Source organism: Vombatus ursinus, unplaced genomic scaffold (assembly GCF_900497805.2).
Source record: "Vombatus ursinus unplaced genomic scaffold, bare-nosed wombat genome assembly UNPS02014812.1, whole genome shotgun sequence".
Classification (NCBI taxonomy): domain Eukaryota; kingdom Metazoa; phylum Chordata; class Mammalia; order Diprotodontia; family Vombatidae; genus Vombatus; species Vombatus ursinus.
The window spans coordinates 84,574,823-84,601,254 of NW_020954590.1; the positions used below are offsets into that span (position 1 = coordinate 84,574,823).

Here is a 26,432-nt window from a genome sequence, read left to right on the forward strand (position 1 = left end):
TTACTATTCTTCACAGAAATATTAATAATGTTTACAGTTTAAATTATTCTACCCAGATGATATTAAATCACCTGTGATATTTTACAGAATTTCTCCTTCATTCATGAGAGTAAAGATCCTTTCCTACATTTTCAATAAGCCATATTATTATTTTTTTCTAATTTGAAGAAAGCAGGAAGAATATTGCCATCTCTTTAAATACAATGGAATTTTACACCTGCTGATTCAATACACCAAAGTATGATCTAGAAGTCCCATCGCATTGAATGGAAACCTAGTCAGAGAAAGTCTACAAAGGCAAAAACAGAACAAAATGACATAAAAGGAAAAAAATGACCTGACTCCTTTACTGCCATAGACATGAATAGCAATACTTTAATGACTCCATTAACAAATCACTGTGGTTCTAGCAAAATTCAATCAAAAAAATAGCATTGCTGAAATAAAGATTTATCCCCAGTGAAAACAGGACTGTAATTATAAATCAGTTCCTTAGCTTCTTCATCTTTACTTGCAAAATGGTGGTGGCTTTTTCGAGCTAAAAATTATATAAAAAAGAAATATACAGAAAACATGTTAATTATTAGTATCATTTTAAAAAAATCATCTTTTCCCACAATCTTTCTTAAAATGCTTGTTCTTACAAGAAAATAATATTTAGAATATTCAGGAGCATGCGGGCAGCAGTTCAAACCAGTTCAAGAGACACAATTGTTAAATTTCCAGCTACAAGCCTTTATGTTTTGGAAATCAGCAAACACTAAGAATCAGGGCTTGAATTATTATTTAATTGATTGTTTAGACCTAAGGAAGTTAAAGTTAAATGTTAAAGTTGATTAAACTTAAAATATGTCATAAGTGTATTTTTTTCCGGAGTCATTTGTTAAACATTTACCAGTACACTGTCAAGCATATCACTTCTCAACTGGAAAAATAAATATTTCGTTAACCTTCCAAATAAAAGAGCTCCTTGTTTTTCTTCTCATCTACTGATTTCTGTTGATTACAGGTACATAAGTAGCTATTTTTGCCTGGCTCTAGATTGAAGTTTGACTTTCATTAGTAAGTAAGCTACCAGGAAGAAAAACACAAGAGCATAATAAGTATTTTAATTCTCTTAGGAAGAAGGAATGTAATATGAAGACCAAGTAAAGTCATCTATCATGTAAATATCCATTAAACAGCCTTTACTTTGCTCCTTTATATTTAATAACAAGGAAGTCTTTCATTCCTAGCCACACTCTCTATGCCACTCACTTTGGAATAATACACTTTTTAAAAAAAAGAATTGGGTTTTTGTATTAAACAACTTTCAATTCCTCTTAGCACAAATCTATATATAATAGAGTTAATTATGATTAATTCTTACGCTCAGAGAATAAGCAAAATTATTGATGGCAAACAAAAACTAAAGGCAGCTTTGCAAACAGTCCAAAAGAGAATGTTAACATTACAAATCTACAAAATTTTTCACTTGAACCTCATAATTCCATTCATTTCTGTCTATAATGCAAACCTTCTTTAATTTCCTAAATGCGTGTGTAACTCAAATCATTAAACTAAAAACATAATCGCCCATTTGTACCCAAATACCATCGTCACTTGCAATTATAAACACTACTTCAAGGTGAGGAGCGGGGGTACAAATCACTTCATATTAGCTTTCTCTAAGACAAAAGATCTTAACCTGGATTCCACAGGCCACTTGAAGTTGGGTAGGAAAAAAAAATACATCTTTATTTCAGCTTAATTGGTATTCTTTGTAATCCTATGTATTTTATTTTATGCATTTAAAAACATTATTCTGAAAAGAGATCCATAGATTTTACCAGACTATCAAAGGGGTCTGTGACTCAATACAGGTTAAGAAACTCTAAGGCCTTCTGGGAAAGATTTTTAAAGTCACAATTATCTGCATCTAAATTAAGTTTATGGAATGCCTTAAAAGAATAATATTCAATTTTTTCAGAGGGCCCATCAAAGATTTTTATCTTGTCAAAAAAGAATAGTTAGAAAGCATGTGTATACCTCTCACATCCCTCATACCTCTAAATCTTATACTCGTATTTAAGGAATGAACAAAACAAGACAATATCAAAGCTACTGTTCAAGGAATTAGCAGAACTTGCAAAATGATATAATGTTATTTAGCAAAATAAATTTCCCTATTTTTATTAGTATGTCTACTCCTCAAAATAGGACTTTTGTATTATTCAGCTGTCCTCCAGATTTTTTTCTTCCTAGGTCATTTCTGAAACTTCTACATATCTTTATAAGGAATCATTTGACCTAGTGGTGCTGGTAAATGTTTAATGTCTAGCTCTCTGAAAAAAAATGCACAGAAGACACACTTCTAAGTTTAATCTGCATTACAAATATTTCTCCATCACTTCCTTAAGTTTAGATAATCAACAAAACAATAAATCAAGCCCTGATTTGTAGTTTGGTCAGTTTCCAAGGTGTAAAGGCTCACTCTGAAAATTTAATAATCAGCTCTCTCAAGCAGGTCTGAGCTGGTTCTAGCACACTCCTGATTCTACCTGAAATTTCCATAAATATAGAATTACAAAACTAATTTTTCTTACCTTCATTTACAAAGAAGTATGCCATGTAGAATGAAGTTTTAATAGCCATTGGTGTATGGGCTATACCCGTTAAATTCTTCCATTCAAAAGCACTCTTCTCTGGATGCCACTGGACACCATAAACAGGGTAGTCATATGCTAGATTTAAAAAGAAAAAACACAATTGATGATAAAACGCATTAAGATGCTATGTACATTAGTCAAATTTAATCTCTATAAGTGATTATTTTACATGCACCTACGATAAAGTCTTATTCCAATCAATGCTTCATGGTAGCATGGAGGTGATCGTGGGTGCTAGAAGGCCATGTCAGTGGAATGTAAGTGTGGGGGTTTCCCAAATTTGAAAAGCTTTCAAGTTCAGACTTAGAGACAGATTGTCTGTCTGCCTTCTCAAGGTCATCCTAGTAAAATCTGGAGGGGTTCATTACTGCAATTCCTTGGCTAGCAAGTGACGAATTTTTGTGGCTATGGCAATTCAAAGAACAGTCTACTAAAGCAGAGCAGACAACACCCATACCAGTGACTTCATGGATCTTTCAAAGTGTTGAAGAAGCATACTTTAATATATAAATAGAATGTCTGCAATCATCTGATACACCACATTTTGAGAGTTTCAGCTAAATAAAAGGGCACCTGAAATTGGCAACAAAATATTTTATAAAAATGCAACTTTTCACAATATATTTGGTATGGTGCTCCTTTACCAATAAGCAGAGTACAAATAAACTCTAATTGTTAGATTACATCTCAGTATGATAACTAATCATGTATTTCATTAAATCTACACAAATATATTCTATTGCTCCTCACTGTCTACTTTGTTCCTTTTCATCTACTTATATAAAATAGAGAATATAACTTGGAATCATGAGGTTTTAGGTTCAAATTCACCTCTGACACCTACTAGTTGTGTAAGACAAGTCACTCAACGTGGGGAGCCTCGGTTTCCTCTTCTGAAGAATAAGGGGGTTGAATTTGATGACCCCCTAAATCGCTTTCCAGCTCTAAATCTATAATTCCCTTAAGTTGAATCAAAGCAATATATTTTACTAAGCACCTATTATTTTCAAGGCACTGTGCTAGACACTCTTGGTAACTTCTTTTTAACTGGTTTATCATGGCTCAATGATGTTAGGTAGTATATGCATACATACATACATACATACATACACACACACACACATATACACATACATCAGATGGAGAGAGAATGTTACCTCTTTGAACTCTAGATGTCCTAAAGACATCTTAAACTCAGTACATCCAAAACTGAACTCATTATTTTCCCTCTTCCTAAGTTTCCTATTATTGTCAAAAGAACCATCTTCCCAATTACTCAGGATCACAACCTAGGGGTCATCCTTGACTCCTCACTTTCTCTTACCTCCTCCATATATAATTCATAGTTAATCCTAGATTAATATTTCTCTAATTAATATGCCTCCTTGTCTCTGACTCTGTCACTTCCCTGATGTAGGCCCTTATCTCCTCACATCTGGATTACTGCCATAGACCCTCTGGTTGGTTTACCTGCCTCCATCTTCCACTTAGCTACCAAAGTAATCTTACTAAAGAACAGGTCTGACCATGTCACACATATACTACTTCATTCATTAAGCTCCAGTAGCTACCTATTACCTCCTGGTTCAAATATAAACCATCCATAAACTGTCTTCTCCACTTTTCTAGTCTTCTTAGATCTTCCTCACCCTTATATATTCTGCAGTCCAGTGACACTGGCCCAGAGGTATAGAACCAACTCTAAGTGAAAACCCACTGTTAAATATTTTGCATGAGCATTTACACCTCAAAAATCAGCACTCACTGTAAATCAAGGCTTACTTTATTCCTTTGTCAATTGTCTAGACTTAAGAAAGTGTTGATAATGCAGACTGAACTTAAAAGTGTATGTGCATACATTTCCTCCCCTTCCCTCCCCCTCCCCAGCCTGGTTTTTAACATTTACCAGCACACCCTACACTGCTTTATAAACACTGCCTGTGTTCAGCTGGAGTCTAGTAGGAGGCTCAGGGAACGAAGTTACCATCAGAGTGGAAGCCTGGTGATGGGAGGTTAATAATAATAAATGGCATTTCCATAGTTGTTTAAGGTTTGCAAAATGTTGTACACATCCATGATCTCATTTGAGTTTTATACCACCCATGCACTGGCCTCCTTGATGTTTCTTGCATCAGACACTCCGTCTTCCAACTCTGTGCATTTTTACCATCTGTCCATCCCACCTCTCTCCATGCTCTTCATCCTTGATTCTATCTCCTGGCTTCCTTTATTCAAGTACCAGCTAAAATTCAACCTTCTGCAAGAAACGTTCCCCAGTTCCTCTTAATGCTAGCAATGATAGCCCCTTCTGATCTATAGCTATCTTGTTTGTACATAGTTGTTTGCATATTGTCTGTTTTTGCCTTTCATTGCATCTCCAGTGCTTAGCACAGTACCTGGAACACAACAAACACTTAATAAATGCTTGTTCACTCCTGTTCAGAAAATTCAAAGTCCTGCACCCTCATTTTGAAGGTACGTCAATACTTTACATATCTTCTTAACATAATTACTCCCCTCCATTGACTCACCCCATTGATGGTTCTCCCCCACCTAGTGGTAATGAACCTTCTGACAATGAGCCTTTCCAAACTTAGGCTATTACTCATAAAACAGACATTTAATCCATCACTGGGTCTGTACTTGTAGTTTTTACAGATGGTAGCCTTTCCAGAACTTATCTTCCACTGGTATAGTCTTTGAGAATCCAGGGTCACCTCTACACTAAAATGAGGTATCAAAGTAGGCTTTCATATTAAGAATTTATAAATAAATGTTATTAAAGTGTATGTATTACACTTTTAAATTAATTGAGATATTCCTGCTTCCTATGCCATCCTCCTCCAACCTATGCTCTAAGACCCAGAAAAAATAATTATTAAAAAGGAGGTTAACATGCTTCTTCTTCACTTGACACATATCCAAAGGCACATACACCAAAATGCTCATTCCATTTTATCCCTTCTTTCCTACTTCCTTTAATCAGCTGCTATTTTCTTTCTCTAGTCACCCTTAATCTTCACTCCTCCCTTCTCTCCCTCTTTCTCCTCCCTCCCTCTGTCTTCCTCTCTCCTTCCTTCCCTTTTTCTATCATTCCCCCTCTCTCTCCCTCCCCTCTTTCTCTCTGTTTCTCAAATTAAGTACATTCACCACTCCTTCTAAAGACTGAATCAAGTAAATGACTATGAAAAGATTAACAATGAGAGTGATATCAAATACAAGCACTTCTCTGACCCCAACGTAGGGTGCAACCTCATCTCACACTTCCTCTACAATCCAAAAAGCGACAAGTCTATTCTTAAGGCTCAACAACTATGACCAATACAGAATAATGCTGTATAACTATAAAAAATATTAGGTGAAAGAAAGTATATATGTTAACTGTAAAATAAAGTGAAATAAAATGCATGCACATACCTTCCATTGTGGAGATAAATTCGACATCTTCATATGTATTTGTAGACAAAACATTATAAAATTCACTTAGCTTCTTATTCATAGTAAAATTCTATGGCATAAAGATTTTTTAAATTACAATTTGTTTTTTCTACAGTTGAGACTAAACTCATTTTCTTTATTATTTTTTTTTAATTGGAGTACCTTCAAGGAAAGGCTCCACGTATGAAAATTTGAAGTTAGGGGTTCTGTTGCAAATGCCTGTAACAAGTCCTTAGGGAAATTCTGGAACATCCTACTCTCACTTACAGCTGAAATGAAAAAAAGAAAAGATAAATGAATAAAACTCACCAGTGTCATTTGTGTTCAATCCAGAGATAACATTATTGGAATATGGTCAATATGAATAAGGACTAAATGCTAATATTCAGATGTTTCAAATCAAAGACAAAATGTGTCCCATAAAAAAATCTAATTGAAGGGGGACTTATGGGTAGAGAATAAATGATTCTTGGAGTCTGACAGGCCCAGATTTGAATTGTGCTACTTGTGTGACCTTGGTCAAGTCACTTACCTTTCTTCAGCCTCAGTTTACTCATCTACAAAATGGAAACAATAATACTAGGAACTCCTACCTCATAAAGCTGTTATAAGGCTCAAAAGAAACAGCTATATATTTATTTTAAAAATGTAAGAAAAAGTAAATCACCTTCAAAGTGAAATAAAATTACCAGGAAAATCTCATTAAACCCCAGTCATATTTAATATCTAACCTTCTTCACCAACATTGCTACGTTTTCTGAGCAAGCTCATCATATTAGTTTAGACTCAAGAGAAAAGTCTACCTAAGTCAAGAAATTATTTCAGAGGGATCATAAGATCAGAGATTTAGAGCCAGAGAGATATCAAAATTCATCTAGTTCAAATCTTTCCATTTATTTCTCAATAAGCACACCAAATCAATGAAGTTACTCACTATGTAACAGATGCAATTACATACATAAATATAATGTGGGAAGAGGCTAGATAAATTGTCAATGAGCAATACAAATCACTTCCTGCCATTCCTACATCAACTATCACACCTTTCCTTCCAGATTCCAGTCTCATTCCTGTTCTATGCATTTCTAGTCATGAAAGACTGATACAACAGCAACCTTTTTTCTCCATAGATCATTCTCTCATTCAGATACGTAGGCACACAAATACCCACATACAAAAATAAACAGATATAGTCTTAATTTTATCCAAAATATTGCTATAGCCGCTGTTATTGGTTCTTTTGAGAGTAGAACAGGGGAAAGAAACAGAAATTAAGTTTCATAAAGAGAAAACTCTCCTATCCTAACTGCAAGGTATAATTGTGGCATTAGGAAGATCTGGCTTTAAGTCTTGCCTTAGATACATACTCATCATATGACCATGGCTAAAGTACTTAACGTCTCAGAGGCCCAGGGAACCACCTCCTTTAGTGGAGAGAGTTTCCATATTGGGAATTCCCTATACAAATGAAATTATAAATCTTCATGGAAAAAATACTAGCCACTAAAAAAAAAAAATCCCTCCTCTAAATAGGTGATTCCTAACAGTTAACCATAAATCATCTCTCATCAGATGAATAGAGGGAGGGGGTAGTGTATTATTTAAAAGAACCTATCTCACTGAATTATTCAATATAAAAAAGAAGGAATCATACTTTCTGTAGAGTGAACAAAAAAATGTTTCAAGCTTACCTGTATCATTATTTTTCAAATATACAATGGTGTGATAAATCAAATATAAAAATCATTTAAAAACATTAATCAATTCACAGTAGCTTGTCATGGATTTCTTCACTCAACAGATGCCAATACTACAATTAATATCAACATGAGAATTTAAAAAATTTGGGGATGTTAAAAAGAGGTCCTCACATTTGAAAAAATTGAGATCTATTGTAGTATATTATACTGTAGTAGACATACTACTGTCCTTCTGTAAATAATGTTTTCTAAAACTCCCAAAGATCTTCAGATCATTTTTCCAAAGGAGTACAAAAATACTTATTCATCTACAAAAAAAAAAACAACTTACCACCTCACTCAAGTAACATGTTGTGACCTGAGAGAATAAAAAAGGATACCTTCGATAATTTTTGCTTAGTGATCTTGATAAATAATTGCATATGGAGGAATCTTTAACAACAGAAAACCTACCTTCAGTAAAGTTTAATGGCAAAGCAATTCCACTAGTCTTGGTTAAAGTTAGTAATAACTCCCCACTGGTCAAAACAGTAAGCTCTTCAAATCCAAGGCATGTTCCCCAAATGGGAAAATAATCTCCTTCTTTATTAGCCTTTATGTAGAGAAAGAAAAAAAGAAACTAAGTTTATGTACTAACCTCGAAGGCAATAAAACACATAAGATGTCTTCCAAGGTGATTTCTAAATCTTGTCTTTTGTCTAAAGCTTACATTGCAATATGTGATCCATGGACTTCTGAGGAGCTATAAGGAAGCTAGGTCACTGTATGATTCAGCTTAATAAATGTGCAAACACATTTCCTATAGATAATAAATATATTTATTTATAATGTTACAGCATATGTATATTATTATTTTTCAAATGCTACCTAGTTGTTATTATTCACAGTAAAATACAAATCATCTAAAAACAATACTGAATTCAGAGTAGCTTTTGGTCAGGAAGTAATCTAGCAATCAGTGGATATAAACACCACTAATACCATATGAGGACTCACAAATATATTTATATCAAAAAAGAATCTTCATACTTGAAAAGGTTGGGAATCACTAGTCAAAAGCCTTTACATTAGTATATTTTAAATGTAGGATCACAAGTTGTTGAGCCTCTCATTTAAAAAAATACTTGAAGGCCAGTTAATGAAAGTTTTACTGTATATACATCTGAATTTACACAAGAGAAAAACCAAAGCTAATTACTTACTTTACAAAATGGTTATCGATAGGGTTCCTTTAAGTAGCAATTTTTTTCTATTACATTTTAAATTATTGCATTTGTAAAAATTCAAGTTCACTCACGGATAGTCACTCAATAAATTTCTGAGCATATAAAATATGCAAAGTGCTAAAGGAGAAAAGAGATATGTATAAAAAGAATTCAGGACTTTAAGTAGCTTAGTAGAGAAAATGAGACATCTGTATAATTTAAGTCAGGAAAAGGTAAGCACATCATGAGTGATCCAAATAAAATTCTACAGGAAGTTAGAGGAGGAAGAAATTACATGAATGATAAAAGACTTCATGGAAGAGGTAAAAATTGGTCTGAGCTTTAAGGATGGGTAGGATTTGGCCAGACAAAGATGAAGGTTGGAGAGAATGCGTTTCTGATACAGAAAACAACAGCATGAGAAAATACATTGAGAGGGAGAAGTTATGTGAAGCTCAAGCACGGACAAGTACAGCCATTTAGCTGGAGCGTGGGATTTACAGAAGCAATGGAAGGCGAAGTTGGAAAGGGAAGTTAGAGCCAGACTATGAAGAGACCTGAATGTTAAAGTTAAGGAATTTAAAATGAATCCAGATAGCAATAGTAAGGCACTGAATATTTTAGAGGAGGGAGTAGCATGATCAAAGCAATATTTCTAACAGATTAATCTGAAGGTGGTATACAAAATCCATTTAGGGATGGGAAGAGAAGATGTAAGAAAGAGTAGAGGCAGGAAGACCAATGGAGGGGGGAGGGGAAGAGTCGGGACTATTATAATCTGGAAATGAAAGATCAATTGAAGATTACCTTCAAGGCCTTGTCATAAAACAGTCGGGCTACATAGCTATATTTTGAAGACTGAAGATTGACACCTCCACCAGGAAAAAGTATCCTGAAATCCAATATCAAATGTTTGTTTGTTTTTTTTTTCCACAGAAAATAGACAATTTACTTAATAAGTAAAATTTGTAGTAAGGATAAACATATGGAATAAAGGAAATATTAAGTCACAGGTGAAGTGTAGTTAAAATTCACAGTATAGCAAAGTTTATATGAAAATGAAGACATTAGTGTTATCTAAGAAGTTTGTAATTACAAATAAATTCTTATTCAGAAACAACAGTATTTTACTTCTTTTCTTTTTAAATTATCAGAGATGTCAAGCTGGAAGCAACCATCAAATCCAACTCCCTCACTTTACAAATCAGGAAACTGAGGCCCAGAGAGATTAACTGATTGGTCAAGAGTTACCGATATATGAAGTGTCTGAGGTAGAACTCAAATCCAAGGCTCCAATTCCAGGGCTCCATCTACTATATCACACTGCCTCTTAATATAAAAAGTCTTTGAATATTAAAGAAACTTATTCATGTGAGAGCTACAGTTATATTCTCATATCTTTATACCTGAAACTACTTTAGATTGGGTCTTTTAAATACCTTGATAAAAAAGTGGCCGTAAAATAAATACATTCAAAGGATTGGATAGAAATTCAGAATTAGGAAAGTGTGAAAATCTAAAAGTCCAGAAACCTTAAGGAAAATGAAGTGATTGTTTTCAGCTGAAGCTTGGTAGATTTTGCTCCACCTCTTACTTTAATTCTATGTAGTGTGTATTTTGGTTTCAAGTATGTTTCTTTGAAACAACATATTGTTGGATTCTGGTTTCTAATCCATTCTGATATTCTCTTCCATTTTATGGGTGAGTTCATTCCATACATGTTCACAGTTAAGATTACTAACTGTATATTTCCCTCCATCTTTTTCTATCATACTTATAAATTCTCTTTTTAACTCTATCCCCTCTTTAAAGGTCTATGCTTCTGACTTCTGCCTCCCTTAATCTACTCTCTTATTCTCCATCCCCCACTTCTCTTAACCTCTTTTCCTCCTACTTCTTTGTCAGGTAAGATGAATTTCTGTACCATACTGTGTGTGTATATATAGTCTTCTCTTCTTGAACCAGTTCAAATGACAGTGAGGTTCATATGTTGCCCACTCCCCACCCCCATTGCCCTCTCTATTGTATATAGTCTCCCATGAGTGTCTCATTTATGTGATCATTTTCTCCATTCTTCCTCTCCTTTCTCCTCTCTCCCAGTGCATTCCTCTTCCCTATTCTTCCATTTTTCTTTTGAGATCATTCAAACATAATAGAATTACACTCAGATCATTAGATTCCCTCTAAGACCCCTGGTGATAATAAAGTTCTAAGAGGTTCCATATACTATGTCCCCACATAATAATGTAAACAGTTTAACCTTTTTTATTCTTTTTTGATTTTGCATGTATATTTACTTTTTAATGCTTTCTCTTGAGTCCAGTGTTTAAATGTAAAATTTTCTATTCAGCACTGGTCTTTTCATTTGGAATGCTTAAAAGTCCTCTATATTTCATTAAATAGTCATTTCCCCTCCCCCATTTGCTGGGTGGGTTATTCCAGGTTATGATCTTAGATTTTTTTGACTTCTAGAATATTGTATTCTGAGCCCTCCATTCCTCAATGATCATGCCTTCTAAATCTTGTGTGATCCTGACTTTAGCTTCTTTTTGGGTGTTTGCAGAATTTTCTTGCTGACCTTGGAGTTCTGGATTTTGGCTACAATATTCCTGGGAGTCTTTATTTTGGAGTTTCTTTCAGGAAGTGATCAGTGAATTCTTTCAATTTCTACTTTGCCCACTGGTTTTAAAATATCTGAGCAGTTTTCCTTTGTAATTTGTTGAAATATGATATCTAAGCTCTTTTCTTGTTTGTGGATTTTAGGTAGTCTAAAGATTCTTAAATTTTCTCTCCTTGATCTATTTCCCAGCTGTTGTTTTTCTGATGAGATATTTCATATTTTCTTCAAATTTTTTTTCAATATTTTAACTTTGTTTTATTATTTTTTGATGTCTCATGGAGTCATTAGCTGCCACTAGGTCAATTCTAATTTTTTTTTTTTTTGGGCTAGGCAATGGGGTTAAGTGACTTGCCCAGGTCACACAGCTAGTAAGTGTTATGTGTCTGAGACTGGATTTGAATTCAGGTCCTCCTGACTCCAGGGCTGGTGATCTATCCACTGTGCCACCTAGCTGCCCCTCAATTCTAATTTTAAAGGAGTTATTTTCTTTAGTTAATGTTACGTATCTCTTTTACCAAGTTGTTTATCTTCTTTTTATAACTTTTTCAATTAGCTCATTTATTTTCTCATTTTTCCCTCTACCACTCTTTTTTGGTTTTTAAAATTATATTTTTCCCTAATTCTTGTTAAGCTTGTGCCCAATCTGCGTTTTTCTTTGAAGCTTTGTTTGTAGACATTTTCAAGCCATTGTCTTCTCTGTTGGTATGTTGAGCTGTCACCATGGATGTTCTTCATGGTCAAGTTCTTGTTTTGTTAGCTCATTCTTTCAGTCTACTTCTTCACTTTGGACTTTGTTGGTGATCTCTGCTCAGCCGGGGGAGGGGGGGGGAAGGAGAGGAGATATCTGGCCTGAGCTTCTGCTGTTTCCACAGCTCAGTCTGGGGCATGCAAGTTTTCAATGCCTCCAAAATGATGGGATCCAGGGAGAGGTCTGTTCACTGCCCTCCTTAATAAGCCATGGAAGTTCCTGAACCAGGTTTGGATCTGTTGGCTTGTGTGCAGTTGAGTTTCAGCAGACTGTTGTTGGACTCCATCACTGTCAGCCCACTGGGAGGTTTTGCTTGCTCAAAGCAACTGAACTGCTGGCTCCCTCTTGGTCTTGATCTTCAGCCACTGCTAGCTTAATGTGCTGAGCTAAAGGTCAGAATTGAGTCACCAATCTGCTCCTCTACTTAAAGCTGTAGAACTAAGTTTCAGGAATTTCTTTTGCACTCAGGACTTAGCAAGAGCTTCATACCTAATGGAGGCTGCTCTTTTCCACCCCTGATATGTGATTCACAGCTAGGTAATGGGTAACAGATCTTCCAGATGGCACCTGGTCCTGTTCCCAGTGCTAGTTCAGGGATCCCCTGGGATCTCTTTCTGTTCTGGTGCTTCCTCTCTTGGTGCTCTCCCAAAAAATCAACTGATTATTAACCCTTCTTGGACACAATTTCACAGCAACTCTCATCTTACTCTCAGCCTTGTGACAAATATTTATTTTTAAAGCAAATTCAAAATAGTTTTAATTTTAAGAATCATGAAGCACTCTTTAAGATAATGAAGATATAAAACTAGAATTGGGAATCAAAAGATCTCATCATTCAATCCTAATATCTGCAACAAATCACTTTTGAGGCAATACTAACTTAGGACATCTGTCAAAAGTACATACAGCATTTATTATAAATGTAAGTACATTGATGTAAAAACTAATTCTTCCCTTTATGCTATCTTTTGTGGCACATCTGACCCTTAGTATTCTAGTGGCAAAATCTGAAAACTGCTGGCACCCATATATAAATATAGGTATAGACTTAGATATGATTATACACACACATATACATATGCACACATGTGTGTGTGAATGGTGGCCACCTTAATTAAGTTACAAATTATTAAGAAGACGTAAAATTTGGAAACAAATTGAAAAGAAGAAAAAAAGAAATGTGAGAATTCAACAACACCTACAAGGCACTACAGAAGGCAAAAATTAAAATTTCAGACCAAGTAGACACTGGAAAATTCTGTTATGGAGACAATACAATTTTAAAAGCATGGAAGGAATCATAGGATCATAGATTTAGAGCTAGAAGAGGCCTTGGAAGTCACTGAATCTAACCTCCTCATAAGTTAAGTAATTTAAAGAGGTTAAATAATTTCCCCAGAGTCACATGGCTAGCAAGTATATGAGGCATGATTTGGCCAAAATCTTTCTTTTTTTATTACTTAATTTGCCCTCAATTAAATTATTTTCTCTTCCTCTCATCTCCCTCACTAGAAAAAAAGAAAAACAAAACCCTTTTAACAAGTATGCACAGTCAAGTAAAATAAATTCCCACATTGGCCATAACAAAAAAAAATGTATGTCTCATTCTATCACAGAGGGAATTTTTACCAAAGAGAAGTGATCAAGAGGACATCACTAACTGGCCCAAACACCATCAACTTTGTAATCTCCAGAAGGTATTTGTGAGAATGATCTACATGAGTATTAAAGGTGTTCATGATGAAATATAAGAAGGAACAGATAAATGATTTTCTACAGCAAAACTAAATTTTACAGTCACAGGACTATAATTGTAAAGGATATGAGGTCCCATGATGCTTGTTTGTTTTTATGAGATTAGAACTGTATTTTTTTCTTTAAATAAGTTATTTGCAGAATCAATTCTGCCCACTTGCAAATTGTTTTCAATTCATCTCTAGAGTCTAGAAGATAATTAAAGGAAATATATAGAGATAAATCATAGCAATAGCTCTAGCATACATAGCATAGCACACTAAGTATTGTCGTGAAAGTCATGGGGAAATTATTACAGGTTCTAATGAGTACAAAAAGTATATCTGATACTAGGTATAATCTGGAAGATTGGATAAAGTATTTAGGAGTTATTTATCATTTTGTCTTCTGTAGCACTAGATTTGGAGTGAGATGATCTCAGTTTAAACCTTGGCTCTGTCGTTGAGTGACCTTTTGGGCAAGTCGGTTGTCTGGGCCTCAGTTACTTGATCTGTAAAATGATGAGGCTCTCTAAGTTCTCTTCTATCTCTAAATCTATGATCCTATTTTCCTACTGTCTATATACTCCATCCATGCTCATATGCCACAGACAGTACTTGGCAGTAGAAAAATCACAAATAAATCCCTAGCTATAAGTTCCTGCCCTCATTACCCATATTTAAGCAGGTAAGGGGAAAGGGGTGGTATATGTCCAAGAAACAGGAAGGTCAATCAGTATGAGTGACCTCCATTCCTTACTTACCAATCATGACTGATGTGTGAGGAAGCAAGATGGGATCTATGAAGGTATAATCCTGAGCCTGCTCAAATAGTTCGGATCCCTTCCAGGTGGGAAACTGACAATTTACAGCAATTAGTTAACATGCAAAGTCTTTGAGAAGTTCAAATGTAAGGAATCTATAGAAAATCAGATCCCTTTAAGGAAGGGGCCACCTTCAGCGTATTAGAAAGCTAAAGAGCTTAATACAAAAATGATTCAATTACAAATAAGTTTTGATAAAGGAAGGGGGAAAGGAAGTTGACTCAGTAATAAGCAGGAGTAAGAAATAATCATTTGAGACCTTCCCTGAGAATGGCAAGGCAGATCTCTTAGAGGGACTAGGTAAATAACAGGAGATGAGCACCAGTATAAGGAAGCCATGTTACCAATGATTTTTAAGTCATGCAGATACCAGAAGAAAATCTGTGAAGGCTTTAAATACTTAAGCTATAAATATCTCATTGAGAGACCTGGATAAGCAGTGGATTAAGTTAATTTCAAAGCCTGGAAACCCTCTATATAAATAAAAAGAAAGAAAAAGTTTTCTCATGGAAAGAAAAGTCAGAATTTAAATACTGATTGTTAGTAATTGAGTTTAGTGAAAGATGGAACTATCTTGTATTCTTTGTTTGTATTCTTTTAAATCCAGCCTTGCATCTTGATTTAATTTATTTTTTAAAAAAAGATTATATTGTTATAGCAATAGTATAAATAATTAACAAAGAGCTATATTTGTATAGCTGAGAGTAATTGGCTAAATTGTTTACATGCTTTTTTTCTCAATGACATCTGAATAATTGTGTCAGTTACTGTATTTAGAGGTATAGTATCTAAGATTAAAAAATCAGCCTCTATGGAGTTTATCTTGCATATTCAAGTCTATCACGTGCTGGTTTTACAATGCAGTTAAAAAATAGTATCATTATGTTCTTCCGAGAACTTTCTAAAGCAAGAAAAAAAGACATGTTTAAACTGCCCACTAGACATATCTAGGAAATAATGACAACCATACCATAGGGATAGGGACCAGACCTGTGTTTTTGCTGTTATCAGAAACTCCTTTCCTCTATCAATGCAAAAAGAGAAGCTTCTCTGCAGTGTTTAATCTTGGAAAGCTGCCCAGAGCACTGAGAGGTCCACACAGACATTACATGGCAGAAGTGGGATTTGAAACGACATTTTCCTGGCTCTGAGGCCAGATCCCTAACCTCTACACCATGTGGCTTCTAAGAAACCCCTAAAGGAAAGTGATTATAGCCAAAGTAGAGTATGTATGTATATATATATTTGTGTGTGTGTGTGTGTGTATAACATATATATACATATAAACACACATATTTACACATAAATACACATATACATATGTGTGTATGTATATCTATATGTACATTATACACATATGCCAGTACTTATGCAATAATTATTTCATACACAGTACATGTGTCTCTATATATGTGTGTTACATACAAGCCTGTAACTTACCCATTGATAGACTGGAAGAGATTATCATATTCTTCATCTGAAAGTGTTAATCTGAAACCAACAACAAAAATAATGACAGGGTAAATCTGCTTGAAACTTTAATGTTATAATTACATGCCTAAAATAATAGCTTTTTAAAAATCAAAGTAACGTACACATATATGTGTGTATATACACATGCACAGATATACCTACACATACATGTATTTATAATTTAGTGAACTTATAATTATGATTAAACTACAATTTATATGAATAAAATGAAATTTATATAAATCATGTATGTAACATTTTATTCACTACTCAGGGTATAGAGTGCTGGGATTGGAGTCAGGAAGATAGGAATTCAAATACAGCTCATGGCACTTACTAGTTATGTGATCACAAGAAAGTGATTTAACTGTATTGCAGTTAATTAGAACTCATCTAATAAATCACAGGCAAGTTGTTAACTACAATGGAGAAAAGACTCCCCACACTAGCAGTTTCTTATTTCAATGAAATCACAAATCTTTTGTGTGTCCACATAACCTCACAAAAATCATATGAGGCAAGTAAATAACACCAATATTACTCTTATCCCCATTTTACAGATGAGGAAACTAAGACTGAGAGTGTAGCTACCTAAGGTCACATAGTTACATAGCCTAAGAGGCAGTGCCAAGATTCAAATCAGGGCTTTTACATCCAAGCCTAGTGTGCTTTCCACCACTTTGTGTTAGAGAAAGAAAGATGAGTGCAATCATTAAAAATCCAGGCAAAATATAAATTTAGAGCATTTAAAGTGTTTATTATCCCCACTCCACTTTCAAAGTTCTGAAGCCATTCTTTTCCAAACTAAGAAAAATAATATCTGCTGCATTCCTGTGTATTCACACATGAAATCATCTTTATGAATACTGATGTTAATATTTGTTAAGCTTTGTGAAGAAACATGAAGAGTAGCATAGTTTGGTGGAAAAGCAATGGACTTGGACTAAGGAAGTCCATATATCCTGAATGATATTTATCAACTAAGTGATCCAAGATATCATTTAACTTCTCTGAGACTCAGTTTCCCCATATGTAACATGAGGCTAAAAATGCTTTCACTCTCTCTCACATAAGGTTATTATTCAGAGTGTTTTATATAGCTTGAGGTACTATATGAATGTTTTATTACTATTGGAAATTTCTTGTGTCTAATTTTATATATGTAATATAGCTATATTAAAAAAAAGTTTCCCTAGTTTGGAAATGAAGAGAGCTATGTATCAAGCAATCAACAGCCATTTATAAGTGCAGCTATGTAGCACAGTGGATACAGTGTCGTGTGACCATGGGCAAATCACTTAACCTCTGTAGGCCTTAGTTTCCTCAACTGTAAAATGGGGATAATAATAGCACTTACCTCTCAGGGTTGTTGTGAGGATCAAATAAAATAATAATTGTAAAGCAACTTAGCACAGTGTCTCACACATAGTATGCACTATATAAATGTTAGCTATAATAATTATAATTATTATTAAGTGCTTACTATGCATCAGACACTGTGCTAACTGCTGGGGATACAAAGAAAGACAAAAACGTGGTCTCTGACTTCAAGAAGCTCATATTCTAACTAGAGAGACAAAATGCAAACAACTATGTACAGTTAAGACATATACTAAGTAGATAAAAGCTAATATTAGAGGGAAGGCAAAAGTGGGAAGGACCAGGAGATGTTTCCTGCAAAAAGTGTGGTTTGAGCTGACTTTGAGCTGACTCCACAGTAAGTGGAACTGAGGAGGGAAAGGATTACAAGAGCTGGGGACAGCCAGTGAAAAGGCACTGAGTCAGAGGTGGAGGACCCTGTGCAAAGTACATCAATAAGGCAGGTGTTGCTGGATCATAAAGTATGCAGAGGGAAGTAAAGTGTTTGAGAGGAACAGAAACATTGGGTGAAAAAAAGGAAGCTGGTAGTTTACTATGAGATCTAGGGAATGGACATAGTGGGAAGTTCATTTTGACAGAACACAGAAGGGTTACATGATAGTCATGCCAAACACCAACTAGTTGGGAGCATGGACCCATTTGCCAAGGACAATTATGCTAACATGTACAGTCAGGTAAGTTACCTTAGGATAAGATTTGCATGTCCTATAAATTCAACCATTATGTACTCTGTAAGTGTTACTTTATTCAACTACCTTGCCCTTGGTTGCTAGTTTTTGGGTTTTTTTTTAGGCAATTGGGGTTAAGTGACTTACCCAGGGTCACATAGCTAGTAAGTGTCAAGGGTTTGATCTGAGACCAGATTTGAACTCAGGTCCTCCTGACTTCAGGGCCAGTGCTCTATCCACTGCACCACCTAGCTGTCCCGGATGCTAGTTTAAAAAAAAAAAAAAAGGAAAACAAAGGCCAGCTTTTCTCTTAGGATGAACCAAAGGAAAAGGAGTGGCCAGGCTGGGTTAGTCAAGGACTGGTGAGAGCAGTTTGGCCCATCAGCAGAGGTAAAGTAAGTCCAGAGCACAGAAAAGGAAAGGGAAGTCCAGATGGGGCTAACACTACACCTCAGGGATGCTCACTTGCCTGCCTACAATCCCAGCTCTTCACAAGCCACCTGAACAAGAAGAAACCTAAGCTCTGTTCACCAGCAGTGATTTCTCTCTTGCTGATTAAAAAAAAAAAGTGAAATGAGTTAAGGATACCCAATGCTTTCAGATCGATAATGACTGAACCCGGAGCCTTGTTAAGATATACATCATCATGACCAATTTTGAGAGACTTAACTCTTCTCAGCAATACAAGGATCTATGACAATTCCAAAAGACCCATTATGGAAAATGCTATCCACATTCAGAAAAAGAACTGAGTCTGAATGCAGATCGAAGCATACCATTTTCTCTCTCTCTCTCTCTCTTTTTTTTTTTTTGTTTCTTCTTTCTCATGATTTTTCCCTTTGGTTCTAATTCTTCTTTACAACAGACTAATGTGGAAATATGTTTAATATGATCATATATATAGCCTATATCAGAATGAATGCCTTCTTGGGGAGGGGGGAAGGGGGAGAGAGAGGGAAGGAGGAAGGGGGAAAAATTTAGAACTCAAAATCTTATAGAAGTGAATGTTGAAAACTAAAAACAAATAAATAAAATGAAATTTTTTTTAAAAAAGAAAAAGATATACATCACCACATTTAATATAGTAGAATGTGAGCTTCGTAAGGGCAGGATCTGCCTTGCTTTTTTATTTGTATTCCCAGTTTTGTATAGTTCCTAGAATCTAAACAATTAGTATCTTTTTTCATTCAGTCAGTCAGTCAGCCTGAGAATAAAGCCAACCTTAACCTATTTTTCCTACTCCTCCTACATCCAGTTACTAAGTCCTACTGATTTTCCCCCATAATGTCTCTCAAACTGATCTATACCTCACACCTGAATTATTACAAAAATCTTCAAATTGATTCCCACCACCCCCAATTTCAACTTCTTTCCACTTCAATCCATCTTTATATACTGCTACCCAGGATTCTCCTGACCCCCAGTCCTACTTTCTTTCTCTTATGCCATGCTGCTTAGCACTTAAAAAGTAGGAGCCCATATTCATTGAGCACATGAAGAAATTGTCACATCTTGTAAATATTTAATTAAGGATAATGATAAAAACTAGGTTAGCTTTAAGTAGACAGGATTCTGTTAGTAGACTGCATGTATTTACAGAAGAATTTTTGTTGATATATTACAGAATAGATACATGTTTACTTTGAATAAAGAATGCCCACTCTACAGAAACAAAAATTTGTGGAAATCTTTAACAGCATATCTCAGGATATAATATATTAGTACTCAGTATACTTGTGATGCTAGGGCCACAGCACAACCCTCTCCTCCCCCAACTACCACCCATGACCCTGCTGCTCTTTTCTTTGGCCTTTTACCATTTCTCAATTACAAATCCCTGAATTTAGAGAAATGAAGCTTGCTGGTGGTTTATAGGGGCAGCCACCACCCCCTTCTCTGAACTGCATGTTCAAAATGAAATCTGCTGTCAAGAAGGACCTTTCCTCCCCTACAGCAGGCAAGCTTCCTGAAAAGAAAGCTTAGTCCCTAAGTATTACAAGGAAACATTCAGGGGGGATAACTGACGTATTTGGAAATCTTGGCAGTCATTCATGCTTCCATGGACACTAACAGCCACCATGTTTGCTTTTTACTATTAATACTAATACCAACTAAAAACTAACAAGAACCTTGTTCTCTCCTAGTTCTTCTCTCAGTCAGACTTCTTACTTCTATTAGGTTTTATCAGCAGAGCCAGATGGTTCAAACCTATCTCACCTACATATTAAAGGAGTTCTCAGTTTCTAGCCAATTCTATTTGTCGGGCTGTAGTTGTTTAGTCCTTTTAGAAACTACTTCCCAACCCAAAACTCTAGATAAAAGATTTCCTGCCTTGATTAAGAGCTAGCTCCCTCTCAACTATCTCTTCTTTACTCTCTGGTCATGAATGTGGGAAGGGCCTCCATTTTAGCTCCTAGCTCCCACCAAACAAAAGCACCATTCCTCTTTGACTTCTTGAAGTTTGCCTCTCCAGACTTCAATCCTCAAGAAAATTAGTCATTCCCTTTACTCATTCCCTTAAGAATTCTAACTTCTGACCTTAAAAACTCTTTCTCACCTTTGATCTCTGCTCTCTGAAGTGATCAGTCTGAAGTAAATTCTCTAGCTGCTTATGAAGGTCTGCAATGGAGTTATTTAGCTTAGTCAGCATCTCTGCACTGTGCTCTACACTGGGAGAAAGGTTGCTTAGCCTGTGGAGATTATGAGGCACCAGGACAAAGGATCTTCAATCTGCAAGCCTGAGCCTGGCCTTTCCATTGAGAATTCTGTTTTCTGCTTAGCAAAGTTGTGGGTATCTCAGACCTTCAGGGTGTTGCTTCCCTCCTTCCTTTCCCTGCTCATTGATAAGGTGTAGATAACAGTAATGAGACAATAGTGTCTGACACATGGTCAATGGACTGTGCTTAGCCACAATTGTGTGGGTGCTTATATTAACTTTGTCATACCACATTATCCTAAACACACCACACTCACCACATACAAATGTACCACTCACCTATAGACAGGGATAATATGGGCTAGAATCCACATGTAGTTGTTATCTCAATGCTGTTTCACCCTGGGATTCTTCATCTTCTGCTCCTTTTTAATTTTTACCATGTTTGCTGACCCTCAAGTCACTATTTGTCTAATATTTAAACAATGGAATTTTGAGGACATTTTGAAAGCTTGTGGAGATGATGTTTGAAATTCAGATTGTTCCAGAAAATTCTGGACATAGGTCATCAGAGATAACAGACACACCCTGAGCCCAGGCCAGTCAAACAGTGGACACCCTTTCTCAGCCTTACTCCACTGTTTCCAGGGGGCTTCAGATTATTGACTCATGGATCAGGACTTCCCCTTCAAGAGTTCCTTTATAGATTCTAGTTTTCACACTTATATATTCATATGAATATGTATATATGTGTGTATATGTATATGTGTCATAGTATACACATATATGCATATGTATAGAACATAGTATCTCCTCTCCTCATAATGGCATCTTACATAATAAGACCTTACAAAAATTAAAGCAGAGACATCAATAAAACCACTAATAACCTGAACTTTATTATGAACTATATTATTATTTATTATATATTAATAACCTGAATATTAAACAAAATATATCAAAAATCTTTGGAAGGAATGATCAGAAGTGAAGCATACTAACAGTGAGCCTACCTTAAGGTAGAAACATACTGAACCAAATTTTTTTTTAATTCTTTGCCAATGAAATCATAGTTCCAATTTTTAATACAAAATAATGGGACAATGTATTTATACTTTAAAACCTATTTTAGAACACTTCTATTCTGTAAAATGAGGAACATTTTAATTTCCCAAGACAGGTGGCAGCATAAAGAAGGGGAAATGACTGAGAAATTTCTAGAAACTATTTGCAAAGCTTTGATAAACTGAAACGAAATCTATCCTTCATTTTCAGCAGCAAAGATGAGACAAATCACTTAAACTCTGTTCAGGATAGCATATCCTCACAAAATGATGTAAAAACAATGCAATATAACAAAAGCCTGAGATATAACTATAACTCAGGGGAATGTATATTAAGTTAGTGGAATATTCTGGGACATTCTAGAACATTTTAGATCACTGAGGCAAATCAAATATTAAACAGCCTTTTTTTGTGGAGAAATTGTTCTTTAATTTCTTGATAAAGATATCCTTTAGCCCTACCAAGTAAAGTAAAACCACCAAGTTAGTTTTCATCTTATGAGAGTCTATCCTAGGCCACTGATTTAAGCTGGAGAGGATTTTAGAGGTCATCAAATCCAACTCCCTCATTTTATAGATGAAAAAACTGAGGCACAGAAAGGTTAAGTGACTTGCCTAGTGTCACACAGCTTGAACTCAGGTCATTATGCATCAGCAAGACCATGACTAGGAAGGAAGCAAAAGCTACAAAGTATTCATTTGAAAAATCATATGTAAATTTTCTGTGTCTTCCTTTCAGTGAAGGATCTCTTTGTTCTGATATGTTATAGGAGTGTTTTTTTTTAAAGTAGTTTCTTTTGTTCCATTTTAAATGAATTTTTTATACAAAACTCCAATTACTTTTTAATGCTTGTCCTTTTTATGAAAACATTTCATTCCTTTTCTATTTTCTCTATGTGTGTGCCCTATCCTAACCCTTTCTGTTACTTGAACACCTTTTTTAGAAGCTAAGAAAACTTCCTGTTAAAGGATGTAGCCATGATGTTCATAGACAAAATTAGATATCATAACATTGGAACAGAAAAAAATCCTCAAAAATGACAAGTCTTAGTCAGAAGAGTAGAACCACCATTACACGATGATCTTAATTTTAGAAGCAAAGCATAGTACTTTCTATAGACAGTATAAAGTTAGCAAACACTCTACCTGATTGGCACAACCCTTGCACCTGCAGACTCCAGATATTTTACATATGAAGCAGCAATGTAATACTCTCCATGTTGTTTGAAATTTTTGTTATGGTTAGCTTGTGCTAATATTCCTATAAGTATTCCAAAAGAAAAAAAAAAGTTATTTCAAGCAACAGCCTGTTTTGCTACAGCAGCTCAATTTTATTTAAGAAAAAAAAAAGACAAATCCCATAGTTATTTTTATTCACAGAACTAAGTACATAAAGTCTCAAGTATGCAAAATAGGTAGATTAAAGGGGAGGACTATCAGAAGCTATGTAAGGGGTCAGGGCAGTGTTTCAGAAATCAACGGGTTTAAGAATACTAATTCTCAATGAAATGAGGTCCAAATTTGGCCAAGAGCTGATTAGTGCCATCAGCTTCCTTCTTCACAGAATCATAAGGAGAGAAGCAGTCAGAAAGATCACATAGTCCAATCTCAATGCAAGGATAAAAACCTAAGGCCCTGAGAGTAGTAGTAACAAGACCAAGGCTACTCTGTTGTCTTAACCCCAGGCATGTAGATTTAGAGCTGGAAGGAGCCTTAGAGACGGAATCCAACCCCACCATTTGACAGATAAGGTAGCTGAGTCCCAAAGAAGTAAAGCAAGTTGCCCCAGATCACACAGTAAGTGTCTCAAGTGGATTGGACTCAAGTTTTCCTAACTCCTAGTCCAGTGCCTCATCCACCCTAACAAGAAAGCCCCTGTTGTACTTCCACTACTTGAAAAGGCAATAAACGCTCTCTACCAAGGGAATGCATTAATGTCACCTAGCCCTAATACTCTACAAGTGCTCAGGCCTCTCTAGTAACTTTAGTAAACAGGTCAAAATTGTAAGCCAGGTTGGGCTGGAGGTAGTGGGAGAAAGCAGGGTGGCCTGGGTTCCTCTGCTCATTTAATCTAGCAGGCTTGCACAGTAGGGAGATGGCTCAAAGTCTGGTCCTCAGATTACTGGCTTCTGACATCTCTAGGAAGTTCCCTCAATATTACTGAGCACATCTTTTTCTTGAGGTTCTACAGACTGCCATGGGTGGCCCAGGGCAGCCCCAGTAGGCCAGCTCCTACACCCAGTCTGCCTAGGACATTATAGTATCAGGAACTCTCATACTACTATTAGTGTCCAGGGTGACAAAGCAGAAGGTGAAGGTTCTGATGACCAAGATGAACACTGATGACAACAGAGGCCTTGCCATCTGCTCTGCTAATTGTGCTGGCCATTAAGAACGGGCATGTGGTGGGCAAATTTAGATAAAGACCAAGTGGAAGCTTTCCTCAAGAAGCTGATCAGCCTGGGGAACCTTTGTTTCCCCCAGCACCTTCCAAGAAGAGCGCTAGCCCTTTTTTCACTGGTGCTCCTTGTGGCCTCCATGTATCTAGCTCCCAATGGCCCACCCTGGGTCCTTCTAGAGAAGCATTCTTCATCTCTAAACATGGGAATCAAGAGTACTTCCTAGTTGTTTGATTGTAGAGGCCTGGCAGGCAAGGAAACGATGCTGGGGATGACTGTTTTCTGACATTTCCTAAAGCCAACAGTATGACACACTGGCCCCTAGAGTTAGGAGTTCAAAGCCCACCTCTTAAGATTACTATTTTCATGATCTGGACAAGTCCCAAACTTCTGGAGTCTAAATTGCCTTATCTGTAACATGAAAACAACATGACTCTGCATATTTCAGATCACAAGAGTCCAGCTTCTACGAGCATAAATTTTGAGACAAAAGAGAACTTTAGGGTGATCTGTTGCAGTCTCCTCATTTTACAGATGAATAAATCAAAGTCAATTTATTATTAATTTAAATTGAAATTATATAACTTCAATTATACTCATAACTTAAATTATGAGGTTAAATAACTTCCAAAAGGTCACACAGCTAGCAAGTAGCAGGGCTAGTATTTGAAGTCTTAATGATGTAGCTAGATACTTTTCATACGGCAGCTAAGTCCTCTTCACAAGACAAGTATGTTAATTAAAATAAGGAAAATGAAGTTTTCTAACGTTTTCTAAAGCCAACAGTATGACACAAAGGAAAATTAACTACTGGCCACCAAAGTCAGGGGTTCAAAGACCTCCTCTAAAGGTGGCTATTTTTATAACCTGGGCAAGTAAAAACATCAGTAAAATAGGAGTTGGGCTAGATGGCCCCTGAGGTCCCTTCCAGTTCCAGATCAATGATCCCATGAGTCTGATCAGGCACAAAGGCTCACACAAGGCTAGTGTCTGCAGCATCAACTAAAGCTGACATTCATTAGGCTGCTGTAGGACCAGCGTGATTCTAGAGGTGATGATACTTGGCTTCTACATCTCAGCCGGAAAACGCGGAGTCTGCCTTTCCAAGTCTTGGCCAAGATCGATCCCAGAGGGAGCGAACAAGTAATAAGCTATTCCACAATCTGCAGCTAGACGCTAGGACTCTGCCGCGTCTACACTGTCAAGCATTGCTCCTTGGGTGGTAAATTAAAGCATGGGAGGGACTGATGATGGAGCAGTAACTCTGTTCCTTCCAAATTGCTATCTCACACCCCACACACCCGGGGATGGGCAGGCTGGGCAGGCTGGGCGATGTCTAGCACGTCCTTGGACTCGGGCGCTCACTCCTACGACATTCCTAGGATCCCTCTTCCTCCTCCTGCCCTGGACCCTTAGGGCTGAGCCCCCCACACACGCACACCCCAACGCCCAGACCCCCCTCCTCTTACCGATGATGGGCCTGTCGTTGCTGCCCTCCTCGAACAGCTCGCCCCTGACGCTGCAGAGGAGGACAGCTCCCAGCGCGCACAGACGCTGCCAAGGGCTCCCCATCGCGCGTCTCTCAGGCCTCCTCCGCCACGCAAGTGGCTTCTCCCCAGGTGGACCAGCGAGAGACTGGGATCGGTGCAAGAGAGCGTCCGCAAGTGCCGGGGTTCTCTCCAACACTGGGCGGCGGCTCACATCGGAAGCTTTTTCAACTGCCGAGAAACTAGAGGGAGGGAGAATTGCCCCATGGGAAATGTAGTTCCGAGGATACTGCTGTATAGGGACACCCCCCCAGTCATCATCACCCTCTAATCTCCAGCCTCTGTGTGTGTGTGTGTGTGTGTGTGTGTGTGTGTGTGTGTGTGTGTGT

The 26,432-nt window shown here is 36.5% G+C and overlaps 1 protein-coding gene across 1 annotated transcript; it reads right to left on the minus strand.

Moving 5' to 3' along the window:
* Positions 1–350: 350 nt before the first annotated feature.
* Positions 351–26,250, minus strand: LOC114054238 (gamma-glutamyl hydrolase-like). The gene is made up of 9 exons (XM_027877417.1): positions 26,026–26,250; positions 23,304–23,418; positions 16,357–16,407; positions 9,799–9,883; positions 8,240–8,378; positions 6,249–6,355; positions 6,066–6,156; positions 2,586–2,723; positions 351–538 (listed from the first exon to the last, which is right to left on the minus strand). The coding sequence occupies exons 1-9, from the start codon at positions 26,126–26,128 to the stop codon at positions 417–419; spliced, it is 951 nt and encodes a 316-aa protein (XP_027733218.1). The 5' UTR covers positions 26,129–26,250; the 3' UTR covers positions 351–416.
* Between the last annotated feature and the right edge of the window lie 182 nt (positions 26,251–26,432).